This window comes from Camelus ferus, chromosome 3, assembly GCF_009834535.1.
Source record: "Camelus ferus isolate YT-003-E chromosome 3, BCGSAC_Cfer_1.0, whole genome shotgun sequence".
Classification (NCBI taxonomy): Eukaryota; Metazoa; Chordata; class Mammalia; order Artiodactyla; family Camelidae; genus Camelus; species Camelus ferus.
The window spans coordinates 50,635,181-50,659,155 of NC_045698.1; the positions used below are offsets into that span (position 1 = coordinate 50,635,181).

The 23,975-nt window shown below is 41.2% G+C and overlaps 1 protein-coding gene across 1 annotated transcript in view; it reads left to right on the forward strand.

Moving 5' to 3' along the window:
* Nucleotides 1-23,975, forward strand: part of IQGAP2 (IQ motif containing GTPase activating protein 2) — a 264,022-nt gene that overhangs the window by 127,939 nt on the left and 112,108 nt on the right. The window contains exons 3-5 of the mRNA XM_006186715.3: nucleotides 5,436-5,592; nucleotides 13,115-13,192; nucleotides 16,736-16,812. Of these exons, the coding sequence (XP_006186777.2) occupies nucleotides 5,436-5,592; nucleotides 13,115-13,192; nucleotides 16,736-16,812 (312 nt within the window). The remainder of the gene's footprint in view (nucleotides 1-5,435; nucleotides 5,593-13,114; nucleotides 13,193-16,735; nucleotides 16,813-23,975) is intronic.

The window sequence follows — 23,975 nt, forward strand, 5'->3', positions numbered from 1 at the left end:
TTGTCAAAATTAAAAATTAAAAAACACAAAATTTCTTGTGCTTCCAAAAAGAGCATCAAGAAAGTGAAAAGACAACCCACTGAATGGGGAAATATTTTCAAATCGTGTCTGATAAAAGATTTGCATACCAAATATATAAAGAACTCTTATAACTCAATTATCAAAAATGTGACTAAAACATGGGTGATGGATTTGCAAAGACATTTCTCTAAAGAAGATAATGCAAATGGGCAATAAGCACATAAAAAATACTCAATATTAACCATCAGAGAAATTAAAATCACAACCAAGATGAGATCCCACTTTGTGTTTACTAGGATGGTTGTAATCAAAAAGATAGCTGCGTGTTGGCAAGGAGGTGGGGAGATTAGAATCCTCACACATGGCCGGGGGGAATGTAAAATGTTGCAGCTGCTTTGGAGAATAGTCTGGACATTCCTAAAAAGATTAAACATAGTTACCTTATGACCTAGCAATTCTATTCCTATGTATATACCCAAGAGAAATGAGAACATATGTCCATGCAAAAACTTGGACACTAATGTTTATAGCAGGATTAGTCATAATAGCCCCTTTTTGGAAAAGACCCAATGTCCATATACTGATAAATAAAATATGATCTATATCTATATAGTAGAAATTATTTGGCAATAAAAAGGAATGAAGCACTAATACATTCTATACAATAGATGAACCTGGAAACATGGTACGTGAAGGAAGCTATCACCGGCAGTCACATGTTGTATAATTCCATTTATACGAGATGTCCTTAAATAAGCAGATCTGTAGACAGAAAGTAGTTTAGAGGGTTGGGAATTTGAGAGTAAATGGGGAGTGACTGTTAATGAGTTTCTTTTTGGAGTGATGAAAATATTCTAAAATTGATTAAGTGGTGGTTTCACAGTCCTGTGCCTATACTAAAAAGCATTGCTTTGTGCATCTTAAATGAGTAAGTGTATGGTGTGTGAATTGTCTCTCAGTAAAGCTGCTGTTAAACAAAACAAAATCATATTGCATAATTAGTGTCACATAGAATTCCATTTATAATTTTAGACTCATGGACTGAAATGCAGCTCAGAGTTTTAAGTGACTTGCTCCGATGCATCCAGCTAGTGATCGCAGAGCCAGACTTCTTGAACATCAGGCCAGTTGCTTCTGTGTTGTGATAGTTACAGGAAGTTTGACCCCAACAGACCATAAAAATCACACAGCGAATGCTATTGGTTTGGTTGGGTCATAGTGGCTTATATGACAGATAGGCCACTGAGGTTGACAGTAGGAGTTTAATTCTTCTTCATGTAAGGTTCAGTAGCAGAAGGCGAGGATTAGGGGATACACAGAGGACCCAGGCTGGTGTAAGTTCTTCCTCTTCTCTTTCAAGGTTGTTGTGGGCCTTGGGCCTTCATATCCAGCTAGCAGACGGGGGAGGTGAGACTGGGGGCCCAGCCTTGGGAGGCTTTTCTGGAGCATGACTCGGGGTGAAGCACACCATTTCCTCTCACGTTCTGTGCTCCCAGCCCAGCCACTCTGCCCCACACTAATACCGTGGGGCTGGGAGATGCAGACCCTGGCCAGCAGCCACCTCCAGCTCTCCTAGACCCTGTGACGAACCATTTGGTACCCGTGCTCCAAGTTCTCTTCCCATACGCTTTTGAAAAGGAGATCCAAAGGATATTCAGCCCACACGATGACCGTGTTCTAGTTTAAAAGTTGGCATCTCAGAGTCCTACTTCCTTAACATTGCTTTAATACCATGAGGGCAGTGTTAAGGAGCCAGGCTGTTCCAGAAGAATGGTCTTGCTCTCAGTCAATGTGTATTGATCATATACTGACTAATAATAAGTTTCCAGGCAGTGTACTATGAGGAGACCCTTTGAGATCCTATCTGGGCTTGCCTGAGATCTCCAAGAGGTGACCCCATGTGGAAGGGCTCAAAGCTTCCCAAAGCCCACACCCACTTGCAACAGCACCCTCAAGACGCACCGCCCAGGCCGCTTATCAGTTACTGTTGTGAGGTAGGTGACTGACAGGGAGTTCTAAAAGAATAAATGTAACCCCAGGGCATTTGCTCAACTTTGACGGTGAATATGCTCTCCCCTGACCTTACACTGAAGAGTGACAGTGTGTGCATCTCCACACCTGCGGCCCTGACTCTGACTCTGGAAGGAGCCTGGGGTATCCTGTTACCACTTTTATTTTACACAAGGCTGTGGGACTGCGCTCTTCTGTTTGGTGAGTCGTGAGAGTTAAAAGTTGGAATTAGAGCAGCTTTTGGATGTCTTTCCGTTAGAAGCTGTATGGCCTGGGCTGTTCTGAGCCTCCGATTAGCATCTGCAAATGGTGGTCCTAACAGCACCTTTCCTTCTGGGTTGACTTTGAGGATTAAATTATAATCCACATGAAGTATTAAATCCAGGTTCTAGAACAAAATAGTGTTTAATAAACACTGTCAGCACTGATGATGGCAGTGTCTTCTTTTGACTCTCAAGATAGTGAAAAGGACATAGCTCCATGGATGCCTGATGTTGCAAAAATGGTACGTTTACAGGTCTTTGGCCATTTTCTAAAAGATTTTGTGATGTAACTGTGATGCTTGGAAAACCTTTCTTAAGCAGTCAGAATCTTTAATGTCATAACAATCTGTTGGATACCCACTATCTGGAACCATATTTCCAGGACAAAGAGATTATAGAAAGGAAGAAGAGGTGGCCTTTGTCTTCGAGCCCTTCATGATGGCTTAAGCATTAGCAGTGACTACCTCTTAAGTAGGCTATAGTTAACCTAAGTTTTTGTAAAAATTAGTGTTTTGAGCCAACTGCACACATATTCTAATACAGACAAAAATTAATGTGATTATCATTAAAAAAAAAAAAGCCCAAGTATAAAATATCACACTTCCGAGTTGTTTTTATTTTAGCCTCCTGCTCCTTGGTCCCACATGTCAGTGTATCTCCCTGCACTTCTGTGACAAATTGTCAGTTTCTCTCTCCCCTATCCTTGACACATCTACCCCCAATTATGGGATTATTATAAAGCAATTACATATTGTCATTCAAAAAACAATTTCTTAAATTTTTGCAAGATAAGTATTTGAAAACAGATTGTGGCTTTTTTCTTTTTTCCCTTTTGAAAACAGGTTGTATTTTAACATTATTTCATGTATGCTGTAATTGGTAGTTTGTTTAGATTAGAGACTTGGTCTAGTGCAGTGGCTTTTAACTTGACCAGATTTTTACCAAAAGACAATGTTGTTATTAATTTCTTGTTGGAAATGTATGAAGCCTGTGGTACTCTTACTTGAGTTCATTTGAAGCAAAGCTTGTATAACCAAGTAACCCTCACTTGCCTTGTGTATGATACGTGAAAGCCATGTTCATCATCTTGTTTTATGGTTCCTTGTTCTCCCAGTCTCCCCAGTCCCCCTAAGATGTTCAAGCAGGGAGGGACCCTAAATCCCATCCTTCCCACCTCCAGCGCCTTTAGCAGAAGAGAAAACTGAGGCCCAGAGAGGCTGGGGGACGTGCCTGGGGTCACAAAACGGGCGAGGGGCTGAGTCCTGGTGCCGAGGGCTCCCTCCACATGGGGCCTCTCTCCCTGGCTGGTGATGTTCTCTTTTCTTTGACCCCCTCCTCACCCCCTTTCTAAGCTGTCCCCCAGTCTTGTTACCATTTTCTTGAAATGTCTCTGGGTTTCGTCCCTTGCCACCTGTTCCTGTCTAACTTAGCCCCTCAGCAACTTGTGACGGGAAAGGCCTGACAGAGTGCTTTGTCTTTGGGGCAGTCATCACACAAGACTGATTTTCCCTCTTTAGCTCTGTCAGCCTGTCATTCCTCTGCTGTGAAGCTGCCAAGAGCTCCCTGCTTCTTGTGGCAACAAGTACCATCACGTCTCCTCCTGGGCTTCGTCCTCTGGAGCCTGACTTCCCTGTGTATCTCGGCCTTGTTCCCATTCTCCCCATGAACCCCAAAGGCCCAAAGCCATCTCTGGCTTTCCCCTGTGAGTCGCCCACATTTCCCTTCTGGCTTTGGTCTGTCCTGTTCCCCTGGCCTGTCCAAATACTCCCTTTTTCTAGACCAAATCCAGGCCCCACCACCTTCTCATTGTTTTCCCCATTGCTCCAGCGATAACCCTGTGACCCTCCTTTCTTCCCAAACCTTTTCTTCCTACACACTAACACATGGCACTGGGCACAACAGCCTTCCTCACGTGGCCCTCTGGGTTTTCCTTGCCCTGGTATTGCCTTCTCAATTATATTTAATTCTCTTTGAAGTCAGGGCTTATGTTTGTTTTTCTCATATACTCTGTGTTTTATTTTGCCTAATAAGTGGTCAGTAAATAGTCCTTGCTGATTAGGGACCCTTTGAGCTTCTAAAAGGTACCCAGAGCTACAAGCAAGTCAGGTGTGTTACAGTGTTCACTGCTTGGATCAGGATCAGTTGTTAACACTGCAGAACAGCACTCCACGGACTGCCAGGTGTTGACGGGATCAGCCGCGGTCGCGTCAGTGACCCTCCAAGGGGAGTGGCTGTATGGGAGTGGTGCGCACACTAATGCTGATGATCTGGTGGTGGGTCAGTGGCACGGAGGTGAGAGCTTGCACTCCTGCCTCTTGGGGCGTAGAGTAGGTAGAGTTCCCCGAGATGGATAGGAACAGCAGTATCCTCTTAACCCAGGCAGTCTCAGCACACCCGCGTGAAATGTGAACTGGCCTAGCTCCCCTCCCCCTGTGTGTCCTTGAGCCGGTAATGAACTTGGTACTCTCCGTTCCCCAATACTGGCACAATGTCTGAAGATTTAATCTGATCTTTTTCTGAAATACTTTTCCAGAACCGAGTACATAACTTCCCAAAAAGGTAAGCATGTTGTAATAAGTTCCTGGTATTGGAAAACAGGAATGTCTCTTATTTAACGAAGACTGTGTCTGCTTTCTGAATTTTGATGTCCCTTTCCCATGCCTTCCTACCTTTCCTGGTAGTCATTTCCAGAGTGAGGCAACTGCAGATTTTACCACACCCTGGACCATGCTCTCCCCCCAGCCTAACCCCTCCAAGAATGTCCTCCACTAAGGGCTCATAAACTTGGAGCTGTGTTTTCTGTAATGTCAGCAAGATGAATTCCACACATACAAAAATGGGCTGGCTTTTTTCCTCTTTGGCACAAAAGAGAATTGACAGAGACTCAGACAAAGGTGAATTGACGAGCTCTGGCACGGTGGTGGGTTCAGTGCCTCTGGGCTTGTAGTCCCCCAGTGCATCTCTGTTCCGAATCCTTGTCCCACCCAGAAAGTCCTCTCTTCCCATCTGTGGCACCTAAAGATGTTTCGGGTCCTGCTCCCTTTGTTAATGCCTCCATCACAGGTAGTGAGATACCGCAGCTCCTCGTTTATGGAAAGTTACCCAACTGGAGTCACTTTAAGATTTTTTTCATTTCTTTAGGTGGATGGAAGTCTGCTTAGTTGAGGAACTGCCACCAACCACTGAACTGGAAGAAGGGCTCCGGAATGGAGTTTACCTTGCCAAGTTAGCCAAGTTCTTTGCACCCAAAATGGTATCGGAGAAAAAGATCTATGATGTGGAACAAACACGTTATAAGGTAAGTGAGATCTAATTGGTTTGGGCTTCCAACTAAAAGTGAAAGCTCAGTATTTACTGTCCTTTCCTTTCTTCTAGTGTTTCTATAGAACTTTGTTGGGGGTAGGGTGGGGGGTATCCTTGGTCTTTGAAGCCTGTTAATAATCATTCCTGAGGCAGCAGCAGTTTTAAAAGCAAAGCATTTTTCTGTTCCTGGGCTGAGGCTGAGAGACCTCTGATTTGTGGGGCTTCCCAGCCCCCATCCCCATTATTCCTTCATGGAGGTTATTTTATTAGTGCCAGTAAATGTAAAAGTGGGGGCCCTCTCCCCTTCCTTTTTTCACCACCAGCACAGTTTATTACCCGCTTGTTCTCATCAAGGAAGAAAGTACCCACTGGGGCTTGAACTTGTGGCCCTAAAGAGTTAGGGCCAATGTGATTTAAAAAAAAGAAAAAAGAAAAATAAAGAGAAGTACTAACACCAAGTAGTCAAGAACTCCTTTCCATTTGGTGTTTAAAACAAAATATGACTAATCTTGTTTGCAACTAGTTTCAAGAATTATTTCATGGCTAATTTGGGAAGGCATATGGGGGAGCAGACCTAACCAAAATAAACACCCATCTTGTATTAATTTGAGAAATTATGATATTTTACAAATACATGTTTATTTACAGAGGAAGTGATACATCTATGATTTGCTTCTAAATAATTGAGAGGAGGGTGGACAGATGATTCAAGACTCAATTATGAGCTCATAATCACTGAGATTAGATGATGGGTACAAATGAGTTCATTACACTATTTCGTCTGCTTTTCCATGTTTGAAATTTTCCATTAAAAAGTGAAGGAGGAAAAGGTAAACACCAGCCTAAAAAGTCCCTTCCTTATGGGGGTCTTCAAAAGGGAATTTTAAAATGTGTGCTGTTGCCTCCTGGAACATCTAATCTCTTGTCCATTTCAGACCAGGGATTTTAAAGCTTCTCTGAAACTTGATTCTTTATTTTCTTAATATATTGTATTTGGTTTTTTTATATCAGTATTTTTTATCTGCACATTTTCAAGTATCCTTAAAAGTTATTTTAAGGACAATGTTAAGTATAGTTGAAAATGGAATAATTTTCCATTTGCTGCATGAGTCACACTACCGTTCCATTGTTACTGAGACAAATTTATCTTTAAAATATGTGTATTGAATTCAGAGCAAATGTTTGAGTAATTATTTAGGCTAACAGTAGACCAAATGAATTGACATCTTTTTTGATGAGTCTCTTTTTATGATCTAGTCTAAAAGGTAACTGAGCAAAAGTTTCTGCCTTGAATAATGTTATGAGTAAAAGTGTTTGCATATGTTAAAATAAGTTTGAGTTTATTAAGTCCTGTGTTTCTTAACTCTAGGGGTTTCTCCCTGGAGTGAGTTTCAGCCTTTTGCAAAACTTCAGTGACACAAATGACTTAGCAAGCCAAAATTTGTTTTGTTTTGTATTGTTTTTTAATTTTGAGACTTATTTCAAAAGTGTAGAAGAGCACAGAAAAAATTACTTGTGTCCCTATGTCACAAAATAAATTGACTTTTGTCTACACTTTAGAGCACGATTTTTCTTTTATTTTCATTGCTTCTGTAATGGTCGTTGTGAGTCTAGGGCTGCGAGCACTAACAGCTGTGTAGACTTGATGGTAGGGCTAAAGTGTAGTTGACTCCAGCCCTCCTCAAAAAGGAATTGTGGGTATTTTGCTTTGATGTTGTGGACAGTGAGGATCAGACCGGAAAGACAGACCTTCAGGGAAGACGAAGCTCAGAGCAGAGGGTGGGCTAATTCTTTCCCCTCCTGGCACATGATAAACCTTGAATATAGGTGTCTCTTTTCAGTTCAGCTGTGGACCCCTCATGGCAATTTCAACAGGTACAATTTCCTCCTGGCATCGGAGATCCTATTATTTGAAGAAATAGCTGCTTCTCTTTGGAATGGAGATGGGGGAAGGATTTCCAATCTCCTGTTACAAAATAAGATAACCGTAGAGTCTAGGCAGATGATGACACCGCTGAGCAAAACATGGTGAGAGGGGGAAGTGTTCTGTATTGCCGTCCCCCATCCCATCAGGCCCCAGCTGGGGTGCACGAAGGAAAGGCTGCTGGGAGAGGGCTGGAAAGAAGGGAGGTGGCAGGTGGAGGGGGGCTGATGCCATCTGTGACATGGGAGAAGACACGGGACAACTGGGAACCACCCCTCTGTTAATTCACTGGAGAAAAGAGGCTTTCCTTTTTTTTTTTCCTTTTGTCTTTTCTTTTATTAAATCCCTGAAAGCACCTCCTCATGTCCTAGAATGGGAATTTTTTACCAATGTGCCATGTAAATCATAAATTTTTATTTTAAGGCCATTTCGTCTCTTACAGAAATGAAAGGAGGCAAATAACAGTGGACAGGAGACTTAGCTTCCAGTTCTTGTTTCCTCCCGGGCTAAAGCCCGTCACGTGGTCCTTCCCAGAGAGCACTAGATCTCGGGACTGCAGCAAAGATGCAGAAACCCAATGGAACGCTCACCATCTGGAAACCATGCGTCCAGTGAGCCTGGCTTGTACTGCAGGGTTAGCCTGGGCTGCAGCCGTGAAATGCGACCCGCCTGTTAGGCAGTGTGTCCCCGAGGGGAGAGCTCTGGCCCAAATCTCAAGGCCTCAGTGTTGATGCTGATGGCTTTGAGTTAGGCAGATGGGAGCTTCCGTGCTGCTCCTCTTTGTCTGCCAGCTTCTGCCCAGCCCTGGTCCCTCATTGATGTAGGGTTAGGAAGATGCCCTCAGTGTGAGAGTTAGGCCTTCCAATGATGCACACTCTTCCCCTGACCATCTCCACCTCCCGCTCCAGGGCTGCACTGCGTGCTTATGCCATGTGTGCTGTGGTACCTGACAGTGTCCCTCGTGGACACACCACAGCATGCTGCGATGACTGTGTTGTCAGGAAGGCAAGAACTGTGCGTGTCTCCTCAGCCATATACCTGGTGAATGCTTCACAGTGGGTGCTAGAGAAATAGCTGTCGGTGAAGGAATGAAAGACAGTAGTTTCTAATGAGTCACAGGGCTCTCTTTCTTGTCTTCTGTGCTTTATTTGATACTGATTCAAGGTACTTCGAGACTGAAACTCTTCCTCTAAATGTGATGCTGAAAATTCCTCTGGGACCACATCATGAGTGTAAAACTGTGAACTTTTGGGCCCCACTCTAGACTACTGAGTCAGGCAGGATCTTAGCCAGGGACCCAGGAAGCTGCACTCTTAATAATCGCCCCAGGTGATTTTTCTCTTGTATAGTACGAAGGTTTGAAAAGTGCTGTGCTGATAAACAGGTAGACATTAATATAATAAATTTTAATAAAGTTATAAGGAAAGAAGATAAAGTTGTACTAAGATAGAAATACAGACAGGGTAGAACTAACTTCTCCACACAGTGCTTACCAGCACCTACCATGTGCCAGCAGCCACTGTTCGGGGCAATAAAGGCAGAGTGGGGAGCAGGGTGGACGTGATTTCACGGCACTTACAGTTGAAGAGACAGACTGAGTGAAGCAGACAGTTGGGAATTGTGATGAGTGTATAAAGGACACAATTAAAGCCAGTGTGATTGACAGATAGCAGTGGGCTTCTCTGAGGAGGCGCTTACTCTGAGGCTGGAAGAATGAGAAGACACTCATCTATGTGCAGAGTTAACAGAGGGGAGAGGGGAGGATGGTCCAGAGAGAAGGGGCTCATTTGTGAGAGGCTCAAGGAAGAAAAGAGCTTGGCCAGGGTGAGTGGCTGAAAGGCTCTGGTGAGGGACAGTGGTGGGAAATGTGACTGGGGGGAGCAGAGACAGATGACTCAGTCACACAGGGAGGACCTAATTATGGTGGGGACCTGTTGATTGTTGACAGAGGCATCGTGGTACAGTTTGTGCTTTAGAAAGATCGCTGCCGCTGTGTGGAGAATACGTTGGAAGGGGATGAAGGTGGAGGCAGAGTGCAAAGAGGGAATTAGTCCAGGTGACAGGTGACAGGTGACAGTGGCCTGCAGACACAAGAAGAGAATGGATTCAAGAGAGAAAATGAAGAGGGAATCCTGGAAAGGGACAGGAAGTGGGTAGAGAGCAGTGAAAAGATGACTGGTGGACAGTGGGGGACAAGCCAGAAGAGTGTGATCCTTTCTAAAGAGGGTGGGGTGGTGAAGAAGCCTGGAAGGTTTCCATGGTGGGGTTTGAAGGATGAATGTTCCCAAGCCAACTCGGATGACCAGGAGAAAGAGGAGAAGAAGGAAGGGCATTCCTTGTAGAGGACTCAGCCTGAGGAAGTTCAAAGACCAAAAACACTATCGTTCCAGACAGTGCATTGGCAGTGGGAGACTTAAAATGAACAGTTGATGAGTTTTTGGGTGAGCCTGAGATGGGGAAGGCATATACATAGTGGTTAGTAGTATGAGCTGTGGAACCAGAACTCTCTGGCTTCAGCACTCACTGCCTCTGTGAGCTTCAGTTTCTTCCGAGGTGAAGTGGGAAAGTAGTTAAGAGTATCACCCTTTACAGAGGTACTGCGAGGAACAAATGCGATCATCTCTGCATAGCGCTTGGCAGAGGGAAGCACACTGTAAGTGTTAGAGATGAGGTTTGTTCTGAGGCTCTGGGAGCAGTAAATTGACCAGGGTATTTGGGCTTGGAATCGGGGAATCCTACAAGCTAGTCTTAACCCTGAGCTCAACAAGTTAGGTCCACTCCAGTGTCTTGAATACTTGAGCCCTCACTTTCCTCGTCTTTAAGACAAGCAAATTAAAATAATTATTGGTTTTAAACTACCTCATAGTTCTAAAACGCTTTATCTTAATATGTAAGAATTTACCATCCAAAGAAGACTTCCATAATACCTCATCTATTCAATTTAAACTACAATAATCTTGTTTGCTGGTGCTGGAATAGCTCAGCAGTAGAAAATCAGCATATAGTTTCTAATCTAATACTTGAAAGAAATTAGATAAATGGACAGTAACAGCCTTCGGCTAAGTATGACTATGGTCTACCATCCAGTCTAATACATTAATAATATTTAGTATAGGACTGGTAAAAAAAAAAATAAGCTAAAAATGGTTATAATGGACTAAGATTATTTTGAGCCTGTTTAGAAGATCTATTTTGTTCTAATTGAAGTAAACCTGGTAGATTGGAGCTGTGACTGTAATTCGCTCACTGAACATATGCAGATGTGGACCAAAGCATTCTGAAGTCAGCATTCCTCAAGTGTTTAAAACGGATAAACAGTTTGAAATCTGCCGATTCACTTACCATAGAAATAACAACCAAGATAACTTCCCTTTTCTTCAGTGCTTCTTGCATGAAGCACTAAACATTTTTTTCTGAACTTAAAGGTGAATAAAAGTTTCAAGCCCAGTCTTACAGCATAATAATTATAATGGCTGATGTTTATTGATTTATTTGGTGCACTTTGCAACCAAGTGCTCTATGTATATCCCCATTTAATCTCTGCAACTCAAAGAAGTATACAATTTCCATTTTGTGGTTGAGGAACCAAGAGATTTATAACTTTGCTGGGGTTACCTAGCTAAATGAAACCACTGAATGGACGGGCTTTTTTTGTTACACAATTTGGATTGTTGAAGGTGACCAGCCAAAAGATCCCCAGAAACCCACCTGGGGGCAATCAAAATCGCATTTATTTAAACTCATTGTGCCGAGAAAAAGTGCATACCCATGGAGCTATGAGGAAGAGAAAACAGGAATTGAGTGTAGATTTGACCTTGTACTGAGTGATTCTAATAAGGATTTAGGGAAGCAAGGACCAGTTATCTTTGGGGCATTGTCATGAAGCAGGATCATTTTGGTGGCTTGGTAATTTTTATCCAGGAGGTGAGAATATTGAATAGGAACTAAATTGTCTTCAGTCAAGAAATAACCCACCCATCTTGGGTTGGAAGAGGGGACATTGAGTTACTTTGTGGTGTCGAGGGTCCTCTTTGTCCTGATGTGGTTGGGGATTGCCTCTGTTTTGTCCCTTGATGGTCACAGAGTGTCCACATCTGAAAATTGTGTTCTGCAGAAGTTGTGATGCCAAGTTACCCTCAGACACTACAGCCCGGCTGTTAACTGTCTGCACTCTCTCTTTCTTCATCGCCTTCCGTCCTTCCTATTTCCACTCCTCTCCCCCACCCTCTAGTTACCTCATAGTAATTAGCTAATTTCTTCCCTCTGATGAATAATCCCATGACCACTGGGTCCTGTGTTCTTCCCTGGGGAGTGTTAGCACAGGGGATGTTTTCAGATCCAGAGGGACCTAGTGTTGAATCCTAGCTCAGCCCCTTAACAGCTGTTTGACTTTAAGCAAATCACTTCATCTTTTTGGCCAGGTTTACCCTCATCTTTTAAAAAAAAAAAAATGGGAATGGTAATTACCTTGCAGGATATTTTGAAAATCAGAGATAATTTATGTAAAGTGCTTGACACACACAGATCAATCTCAATAAATAGTGGCCACTATCAAAAACGTGTAGATATTTGTCAGATATTAGTTTGCTTATACTTTATTCTAACAACAACAAAAATACGTTTTGTTACATCAGCCGTTCGTTTGTAGAAGGTCGCAGAAGATGGGAAGGGCTGGACTTCCTGAATGTGATGATCTACCACTGGATGCTAGTTATGTGATGACGCTTGCTGTAGTTACTTTTTTGGACATTTATTTAAAAAGAAAAATGAAATACGTAGCATTGTGGTACACATTTAACTAATTAAATATATAAGATCATTTTAAAGCTCTCAATGGTTCAGACTTCATGGGATAGTGACAAGGATACTATATCTACAGACTGTGCAGGAAATAGCGGCTGGCTGATGAGGCCTGTAGGGCAGGGATAGCATAGCCTGTTTTAATTCTATGGGTAGATAAAGGTCTTATAAAAAGTATTTCTGCTGAAGGCTTACTTCTTGTCTAAGGCTGCAATGAGGATTAAATTGTGGAAGGAATAAACACTAAAATTAGCTCTGAATCGTGGAGTGTTTTTTGTTTTCATTTTGTGTTTTTCTACATTTTTTAGGCTTTTTACAGAAATCATACTATATTCATGGTCAGAAAAAATGTTTTGTCAGAACCAGAAACCACACAAAATGGCACTTAGTCCTCTAAAAATCCTATTTTTCCTGAAGTCACTAGGCTTCTCAGCCATGGTTGCCACCGTCTTGACACCGTGTGCACACCTGCTCATGCATGTGCACACATGTCCCATAAAACATCGTAAGACGTCCTGGTAAATGGTCTTTGAGATTCCAGCTCAGAATTACCTCAAGCATGTGAATTCTGGAAACTGGTCCATCCCACATGGTTGGAGTGTCACTGAGATAGTCTGGTCTGCTTCATCATGTCTCTGGTGGATTTATGTGAGCTTTAATAACGGTATTCTAGGAGAAATACAATTGAAAGCATCCTACTGATGAAAAAAGTTAGTACTGTTTTGACTCACTTTTTGTGTGTTCGCTTCTTTCCCTCTCCCACCCCACTAACTGCCACCCATCCGCACATTAGAAGTCCGGCCTTCATTTTCGACACACAGATAACACGGTCCAGTGGTTAAGAGCGATGGAGTCTATTGGTCTACCCAAGGTAAGCTGAACTGGGAAGACAGAAGGGGAAGTGCAAACACCTTATTGTGGAAAGTGATTTAGCAGACTGAGCTTTATTAAAGCAACAGATGTCCTTACTGCCCCAGGAATGAGAAACGTGAGAACAGAAATATGGAAAGCCTATTCGAAGTAATATATGGCCAGAATTCAGAATGAAGTCTGTGTAGGGATTGAGAGCAATCAGGTCAAAGTGTGCACAAAGTAAGCAAGGTCAGAACAAGCTCTGGCTGGTAGGTAGTTGATTTAGAATAGCCACCTCCCTTGTTGGTGTTGGTATTCATACTGAGGATTCCATGTCTCATTGTATCAGGATATTTTGTATCATTATAAATTATAATTATAAATTTTTTGATTAAGTATTCTAAATCATAGTATCACTTTAAATTTTAATGGCTAGGTGATTATAACTCGTACTCCTTAAATAGATCTTCCAAATAAAACTCATTCAGCAATCGTTCAGAGCTTGTTAAATTCAAAGAGCATGCACCCTTACGCCTCTGAGACACGTAGACAAGTGGAGGAAATGAGGAAATAATTACATGTGGTAGAAATTGTAGAACTATCTCTTAAACTTCTTATTCTGAAGTAATTTTAGAATCTCAGGAAGTTGCAACAATAGTGCATCTTTGTGTAAACTTCATTCAGCTTCCTCAATGGGGAAGCTCATAACTGTAGTACAGCATTAAATTGACATTGATGTGTCAGTGTTAACTAGGCTCCAGACGTTATTCACTGTTCACCATTTGTATATGCATTTATTTGTGTGTGTGTGTGTGTGGTTTTATGCATGAATAGATTTGAGTGACTGCCACTCAATCAAGATACAGGTACCACAGGGAGGCTGACCTTTATATAGCATCCTTTTCCCAGCCCTGTCCCCTGGCAGCCACTAATCTGTTCTCCATCTCCATAGTTTTGTGATTTTGAACTTTTTGAATAGTATGTACAGCTATTTTAAAGAAATGATTTACGAATGGTCCAGGGGGTGAGTATAGCTCAGTGGTAGAGTGCATGCTTAGCATGCACAAGGTTCTGGGTTCATTCCCCAGTAACTCCATTTAAAAAAAAAAAAGGGTGATCCAGCAAGAAGATAGACTGCTGACTTATTTAGACCTGTTGTTCTTATTAATCCAGGTTTGCAATTTAAAATACCCCAATTTAGTGTGTAACACAGGGAACAATATTCAGTATCATGGAATAACCTATAATGGAAAATAATCTGAAAAAAAATGAGTAACTGAATCACTTAGCTGTACACCTGAAACTAACACAATACTGTAAATCAATTATACTTCAACTTGAAAAAAAAATGATACTACCAAATGCTGGTGAGAATTTGCAGCTACTGGAATTATCGTATATTGCTGGTTGGCATATAAAATGGTAAAATCACTGTGAAAAAAAACACCCTCCAACAAAAACAAAGGATTCTTTAATGTAAAGGTAAGTTATGAATGCCAATTTTTAATATATTTGTGCTCATATCTGTTTTAACTCAGTTCATTTTATCTTGCAGTAGTCAGTGCTGAACTATTTTATTTCGCCTTTTTTTTCCCTTCTAAAATGCTGAGAACATTGAGTGCTATTCCCTGCTGGGCAATAGTTATAAAATAGAATTCACTTCTAAATTGCCATTTAGCAAGTACTGATGGGCTGGGTGGTAAACAGATTAATAAAGAAAGTAATATATAAATATAAATAAAGTAAAATTATAAATTAATAAAGAAGTTCACATGCTATTTTTCTATATTTTTCTATTTTAAGATATGTTAAATTAGGATAATTTTATTATGTTTGAAAGGTTTGATTTAAACCTTCTCAAATTGTATGTCTGTTGGGCCATATTTATTTTGATTATAAGCCAAACAAGTGATCCATGTAGCAGTTTCTATTTTAATACCAATGTTTATTATCAAGTTGGTGATACATTACATTGCTGGGATGAGAAAACAGCAGTGGACTGAATTGACTTAGATGTATTAATTAATTCCATCATGTATCAATATGAAGTGCCTGCTCTGTGTTCAGCATCATGTTAGGCACTGGGGTTACAAAGTTGAAGAAAATGTCTTAGTGAACTATAAATTGATCCCATCTCCTTGATAATAGAAGACACATTCATAATGACTTTCCAGGAGACATATCAATGTAAAAGGCTTCCGTTTAAAGAGGAGAAGGGGAGTTACAGTCATCCTCTGTATACGTAATAGAACTTTAAATCTCATCACATTTCTTCTGAATTAAGAATCCTCTTCTCATTGAAACTTTAACAGCAAATGGGTTAAAAGCGAGTTAGAAAGACCTTTGAAATTTCATAAGCTACAGACATTTAAGTCCTCAGTGAGTATACATTTGTAGCTCAAGAAACTTTGCTTTTCTCGTTTCTTAGCTTTTTTCAATGTCCAGGAGAAAATTGTGCTTGAGTATCAACTACTACCATATGGTCCATGATTTAATTTTAGTTTTTGTATCAAATTTTATAAAATACTTACCGAAAGCAAGTAATTCCAATATGCCTATCTTAATCTTAGAAGCTTCGATCCTAATTATTCATTTTTGGTACCCTATCTAAAATCTGTTTCTTATTAAGGTTTTAGTTTCAAACTCAAGAATAGTATAAGTATGTATTAAAAGCTTTAGTGTCCAGACTTTTCAGCCTACTAACTCCATACATAGATTTTTATCCAAAAGAGGTAATCAGGTGCTCAGAAAATGCAAGCATGTTTATGGCAGTGACTCATAATAGGGACAAAACTGGACAAAATGTTCAACCATGGAGAACTGATTAAATTATGGTTTGAAAATATGAAAGAATCATGTATATCCATTATAAATAATGTTCTTGTAGACAAATGGAAGGGATGGGAAACAGTCCAGTTCTATTAAGTGTTTTAAACAGGTTGACAATATATACAATTTGGTTTTCAAGTACACACATACATAAACATAAAAAATCAGAGACATATGGGAAAAAGGCTGGAAGAAAATATACCAAAATATTAATAGTGACAGTCTGGAGGTAGGAGTATAGGTATTTTTCTTTCATACTTTATCTACTTTCCAGATTTTATTTACTGAAAATGGATTTTTTTTCTGCTTAAAGTAATACATGTGTACGTGTGTATACACACGTTTATAGAACTGTGTAGCCAAGTTCTTGACAATATAATAAAATACTATCAAAGGGACACCCTTCTCAGGCCCGGGGACCTCGGGGCAGTCACAGGAGTGATTCTGATACAGAAAGCAAAGCCTACACTGACTCAAGCCTTGTGGAGTGAAACTGCCACCCAGCCCTGTGGACAAAGCCTTCTTGAAGTGACTGACTGTGACCCCCCTACTCTTCTGAGCCACTAGGAGGCGCTGGCAGGCAGGGGACCAGATGCAGTGACTGGTCCACAGGGAGAACAGGATAAGGTACAACTGAGAGTTTCCTTTTCATCAGCGTAAGGTCGTTTGAGGGAGTTAAAGTAATAGTGAAAAGCAACGTATGATAAACAGATTTTTCCCTTTTGTTTTCCAGATATTTTACCCAGAAACAACAGATGTCTATGACCGGAAAAACATACCAAGGATGATATATTGTATTCATGCACTGAGGTAGGAAACAAAATACAACTAAAGTCTAGGAAGTAAATTTACACAAAATCACAATTTCAGTTTTAAAAGGGGTCTCTTAAGTTTGTTTGTTTTTAACAATCTGAAGAACTTTTTTTTAAGATTGAGTTGTTCTAAATTTACTGGTATAAAATTAAAATAATTGTCCCATAAAAACAAATCCTTGAACTTGAAAAATATTTTTTAACCTAATTTAAAATAGAAAACCAGAAAATGAGTGAAAGATCTATAAGTATAATAACCAGAAAATGTCAACTGAAATTTCCAGGATTCTAATAGGAATGTGCTTCCATAGTCTTGAGTTATAATCTGCTTTACAAATATAACCAAAATAGATCAAATGTGCAGCTTTAATGGACATCATTTTGTTTTTGATACTCAGAATTATTAACATGGCTCACTTCTTAGCATAGACTAATACATTCACTATAAAAAGTCTTTTGACTTTTCGTTCCTTAGAACTTATAAGTTTAAAGAAGCCTAGAAGTTGCTTTAAATAAATCAAATCAAGATACATTCATTGTTGTAAAGCGATTGTTTGATATCTTAATTTTTTTTTGATGTTGAAATTCTACTAGCTCACAGATCATTTTTTTTTTTTGCCTTATTGGCCTAGAAGAAATGTGATTTTTAGATGATAACAAAAATGATTCTAAACATCCAGCTTATGGCTGTTGTCTTGCGTGCAAACAGGTAATGGCTGGAAGACTTCACATATAATTAAATTTTAATTTCTTTTAGAACATCTGCTTTGTGTTTATATCACTAGCAATGATTTTTGTGGGCAGTCTTCAGCCTAGAGGTTTCTATTAACTTCCTCCTGGCTTTTTTTTGTCTCCAAAGGTTTTTATAATAATTCATTGTAATGCTGGCTTACTAAAGAAGAATTTTGATTATATCAGATAACTTGACCCCCACCCTGTCAGTATTTACGAGGTGTCTTTGGATGATGACAGTTGGTAGAAATACAGACCAAATGTAGGTGCCTACTCTGTGACTTCTTTTTATTCTAGTAATTTAGATCAACTGGGGAACAAAACCACTTCTGTGCCTGCCCCCTCATATGTTGTTACTGTATCATTATTTCAGCAGGTTTTCTAAAAGCCTTTGGTGCACAAGTGCTCATTTTGAGGAATATTATCAAATGTGTTGACCAACATTGGTTCTCAAATACTTTTCAGTGCTTAGAATGATTCTTAGCACTTTGTGACCTGCTAAGTGAGCCATTAGTTCATCAGTATCGCATCCATGCATCAGAGTGCTGATCTCCAAATCTGGAGCCTGCTCGTGGGTATCTTGTATAAGCTTAAATCGACTGCCTGGAGTGGACACCTGGGGTGTTCACGTTAAGCAGCTTATGAAGAAGTGGTGCGCTAAGTTCCTTTCTGGTGATGTCACTGTTCTAGAGACGTTATGCAGAACTGCGCTGAGGCATTCAAATGTAAGCTAGCTGTAGTTTTAACAAAGGCTTGAATAGCTCGGTAAACAAAGGAGAGACAGCTTCTTGCTTATCACTGCCCATTGTGTGAAAATGTTGGTGTGGTATTTTCTCGGACTGTCCAGATTCCTGCTGAGTGTCCTTCACTAGATCTGACCTTCAGTAGGACCTTTCAAAGTAGGATCTTGAAAAACAATATTGACCTAATAAACAGTGTTCCCTTGGAGAATCTCCGTCACTTTTCTCGGTTCTTGACTTACTATATGCCTGCTCCTTGATAGAGAGCTGAGAAGTCTCAGGTGTATGTAAAGTTTTTTCTATCAAAAAGTTTTCCTGCTATGGTTTAGAATGAGGTGGTTACTCAAACGAGGCTAATATTCTGCCCACTTGTGCCAGACACGTTTGGAAGCTGGGTAGCGGAGCCCTTTAAAAAGTACAGTGAGTTTGCCCTGGTTGCATGATTAGAAGTGATGCTGAATGTGAACAAATACGTCCTCAGCTATTATACCCTGGCTGCGGATGCAGCAGCGTGGCTGGGGTAGAGAGTGGTCAGTACCTGACAGGGAATGAAGCAGGTCCGAATTTCTGATTATAGGTCAGGAGCCAGCAGGGAGATCCCCCAGGTGCCCAGGCACCGCCTTCATCCTGCTCCAGCCCAAGGACCTGATTTGATCTACAAAGTTCATCCCTGGCCCTGCCAACGTGTCTTCTGTTCCCTATCTTCTTGATTTGGGCTTAACAACCTCATTAAGATGCCCTGGGTCCTTGCCCTTTGCTTCTTGCTTGCGCCTACTTTTCCCTTTTCCTGCCAGCCTTGCCTTTTCACGTGCTTTCCCACCCTAGGGCCCTGGCACCACTCACCACGCCCTCGGTCAGGTCAGCTGCGTGTTCCCAAGCCCAGACTCCAGCCGAGGCTGACACAGCAGCTCCACAGGGAAGCCTGAGGCTCTGCCTCGTGTACAGACTCACCTCGGGAACGGGTGGCCTCGTGCTGTTTTTCAAAGAAATGCTGATTATTTTTTCATTTTTTAAAATGAAAAATATGCTCCTTGTGGAAAACATTGGAAAATTTGAAACTGAGTCCCCTAAACCGAATTCCTGTGACACGTTTATGATAACCTCCTTATCCAAACCTCTCTTATTTCCATTCTTGTCCTGCACCTGCTCCCCCTCAAGATTGAGGAGCATCAAAGAAAATTGGGGGGTATGAAACCAAGTAGGACCCTGCGGGACCTTCCTGGGTACAGAAGCCCCTCCATGTCCCCCATTTCTTTTTGGTAGAAAAAAAAAGCTTTCATCTCCTAGGTCTTCTCACATTCCAAAGAGCAGGCTCAAGCGGTTAATGATTAGACAATAGAGACACAGGACCCCTGATTCCTCCTGAAGGAATGTAGACAACAGTCTGACCCACATCTGTGAGTTGGTCTGTAGAAACTAAGACCCCCGCCCAGGTGGAGGTTGATGACTGTGTGCTGACCACAAGCACGTAGACCCCAGACTGGAAGCACAAGGTTGAGATTCGTGAAATTTCACCTTGTTACCTCACCACCAACCAATCCAAGCTGACCATGCATCCCATGACCCTGCCCCCTAGCCCTGTCTTTAAAAACCCTTGCCTGAAAGCCATCGGGGAATTCAGGTCTTTTGAGCACGAGCCGCTCGTTCTTCTTGCTTGGACCTTGCAGTAAGCCTTTCTCTGCTCCAAACTTTGATGTTTCAGTTTATTTGACCTCCCTGTGTATCCATCAGGCACACAAACTTGGGTTCAACAACAAATTGAGAAAGAATATCAAGGAAAAGCTTAAGTGTCCATTATCTCAGCACCAAAGTGACAGTGACGGTAACTATCTTGGTGTTTCAGACGTAAAATGTGTATATGACATGTTTTCCTTTTGTGGCTTTGTTTGGAATATTTAAAGCCTGTGCAATAAAAACCACTTCAAAAATGAGAGCCTTGCCAATGAGCTACTGCTCCTAATTTTTTTTCCTGTCTGGAGGAAGAGCATTTTTTTGCTTGTTTATTGCTCAGTATATTAAGCAACTGTTAATGTTTAGGCATTAGTTATAAAATTAAATTCCTTCAAACAATTAAATTTAGCAGACTAATTTTTTGAACATGCCAGATACCTTAAAACACAAACAAAATGCCCAGATACATTATTACAAACTTACCACACTTAAACCTATTCTAGAAGATCCGCACTACAAGCTTCATTCATTTCTTCATTATTTACTCACTAATTTTGACCCATCCCAGGGCTATAATATTTTGTTACCTACCCAGAGTTCACATAGTTACCAGAAACAATATCTCCTCAAACCTGCCCAGGTTACAGATCTGGTTTCTGACTAATCAGTTGTCGGTGTCCTGGTGCGGTTTGGGTTTTTTCTAAGGTGAGTCTAACCTTGGCCACCGGACATCAGGCTGCACTTGATTTGTGAAATCAGCCAAACCTGGTCATTTTTCTGTATATGGTTTTCAAGCAGATTTTTACTTGCCATCCTGTCCCCACCCCCATCACCAGAAATGATGTACTCCCATGTCACACTTGGCCGTTGTCACGTAACTCATTGTCCTGTTGTCATGATGCTTTGGCTTGGTCTGTTAACATTATTAAGAAGCATATGTATGCCTTTTGAATATTTCCTTGAAATTAGTTGGGCATTCTGGAGATGAGGGATGGACTCTTCCTAATGCTTCTTGGGCCATTTAGCTGATACCATTTCACATTTCTGGATCCTCTCTCGGCTTGACCGTTGAGTGTGACCATCAGTGCTGAGCCCGCTTTTCACCTGGCTGTTTGTGTCACCACCTGTGCTCCTCCGTCCATCCTTACCTGGGGACACTTCCTTGGTTTTCTAGGACTGTTTGGCTCACTCAGAGTTCCTGGTCTTTATTCTTTCTTGTGGTATAAATAGTACAAAAACAAGTATATATTTATGCAGGATTGACAGACATAGAAGAAACAAAGCACCTATATTTTAATGACACTTCCCAGTGTTAAAATGAACACAAATATTATGTGTGTCTTGTTTTATCTCTATATTACAACTTCCTTTTGGTATACTTTATCCCATTCTCCTTTGAACTCCAGGCCTTTCTCAGCTCTAACCAAGACTAGTGTCTTCTTTCTCAGTGGACCAGATTGCTGCAGTTTGGTACTGGGGGCTCTTTCCAACCAGCTTCTTTGTCCTTGTAGCACGGCCCTGAAATTTCTTTGAAAAATCCTGGCTTGGTGATCACAACAGGACGTTCCGATCCTGTCCTGATTACTTAAGGCGATTATTCCCTCTTTAAGGTGTGGAATCAACTACCCTCCAGGGAGTCCTTTTAAAGTCATGTGTTTGTTAAGAATTTTTCTAGCTTAACAGATGAGGGTTCTGAATTCTGCATTTCTTCCTGAATAAAGTTCATTTGACTGTTAAGATTTTACTACGCTGACGACAAACAGCTAAAGATGTGTCTGCGTCCCCTCTGGAAGGACTCCTGCTGCTGCTGTGCCGCAGCCCTGTGCTCAGACGCAGTGATGATGCCAAAATAGTGCACGTTCGGGGCTTGGATTTATGAAAACGGCTGTCCCAGACCCAATTCCGGTTTTCCGGCTGTTCTCAGTACCCTGACTGCTTTGTGAAGAGAGGCTCCTCTCCCAGCTCTCCTGCAAGGTCAGGCAGCTGCTCTGCCAACCAGGTTGCCTTTGAACCGGTTCTTCAGGTTCAAAATTAACTCGTGTGTTTTCTTATACTTCCTTCCCTCAGGACCCTTTTCCTCTTAAGAAACCAATTGATGCCTTATTCCAGATTGATGGCATCTCTGACAGAGAACACCTTTGCATTTATAACTAAGCTTCCTGGAGATATTTCCTTAACCCGAAGGACAGACTGTAATCCGGGGTTCTCAGGAGGGATATCTAGAGGTGACAGGATTTGAGATTAAGGTGAAGGAGGGCAGTTGCACCTGCCATATCTTTCAAAATTCTCTCCACTCTTCGTCCCATCGCTCCTCCCCTTCTTCCTGTCACAAATTAGTATAATGGCTCTACTTTTCTGCCCTACTAAAGTCTAAGCTCTTTGAGGCTGTGAACCATGTCTTGTCACCTCACACAGCATGTATACCATTGATTCCAATGTGAAATCTCTGGAGTTTGTGTTTTTAACCTTTCAGTTAGTTTAAATGAACTAATTTCCTGATGATAAGATTGCCTCAGGATTCCATTTGCTTTTTATTGAAAATGAGGTAGAGAACACTGGATTTGGACATGATATTGATAGCGATGCAAGCATCTAAGATGGGAACATAATTTGGTTCCGTAGGTAAAACCATTTCAAACGTGGAGTCAGTAAGGGGAAACAGTAGAAGATTCTTAGTGTTGAAAGTGGGGAAACCACTGTGGTAGGTTCTTGATAAGTGTTTACATAGAACATGTTTTTAATAGGATAATATAATAAAAATGAAGATGAACACCTACTGAACTTTTTTTAAAGATTTTTTTAATGTTCTGTTTTTCTCTGAGTTTCATAATTTTCTTTTTTCTTTTTTTTTTTTAATTGAAATCTAGTCAGTTACAATGTGTCAATTTCTGGTGTACAGCATAATGTCCTAATTACATGCCTGGCACTGTTTCAAGTACTTTACAGATATAATCTCATTTAATTCTCACAGTAATCCCTATTCTGTACGTACTGTTATTAGTCTTATTTTATAATCAAGGCAATTGAGGCACAGAGAGGCTGGCCAAGGTCACACAGCTGGTAAGGGCAGAGCTGGGGTCAGAACCAGGCTGTGTGGCACCAGAACCTCCACTGTTACCAAGGCAGCCAGTCATTGGCCTCAGAAAGAAGTCAGATATTTCCATACCACTAAGAAAACTAAAAGAACAGTGGCATCAGACTTGAACTTGAGCACAGGCGTCTAGGCTGTTATAGTTAGGATGTTTCAAAATGAAAAAGCATGGAACTTCAGAACTGGAGGAATCTTGGGAAGTTATTTCAGTCCAGATCCTTCATTTCACAGATGAGGGGACTGAAGGATCAGGTTATGTGACTTGCTCGGTCACATATCGAGATGTTGCCCGTCTGGGGCAAGGATCCGGGGCTTCTGACTCCAGTTCTGTATTCTCTCTGGTCAGCCATGAGGCTTTGATTTATAAACATTCATCTCCCACGTTAGAGCGTAAAATGAACTGCACGTGATGTGTTCCAGAGACGCTGAAATGAATTCAGCCTCTGCCTTTTGAGTTTGCATTTCATTACTGTAGCACCTCTTCATGTGCATATTGAAAGTAGTAGGAAAAACCCAATGTATTTTTTTTAACTTTCTTTATTGCTTCCTGTACTTGAACGGATATTGTTTGTACAAATGGGAGCCCGTAGGTCAGGGAGGCTTTAGCTACCTTAGGGCAACTCCTCTGTAGCCAGCCTCTGTCAGCAACACAAGTTGGCTATAACTTTTGATGGGATAAAAGGCTAGCTGTTTCACACCGAGTGCTTTCTTAGAGTGGGACATGATGGTGACATTAATTCCTCAGCTTCCTTGAGAATGCGCTCAGCTCAGCTCTTTGTGTTCCCTGTTAGGCACTAAAGATGGTTAATAAATTCAATGTTGAAGAGCTCCAAGAAATTGGTGATTGGACAGGCTTGCTTTTTTTCCTCCCTCTTAAGTCTAAGACTCTAGATTTGCTATATACTGCAGGTGATGAATGCCCTCATT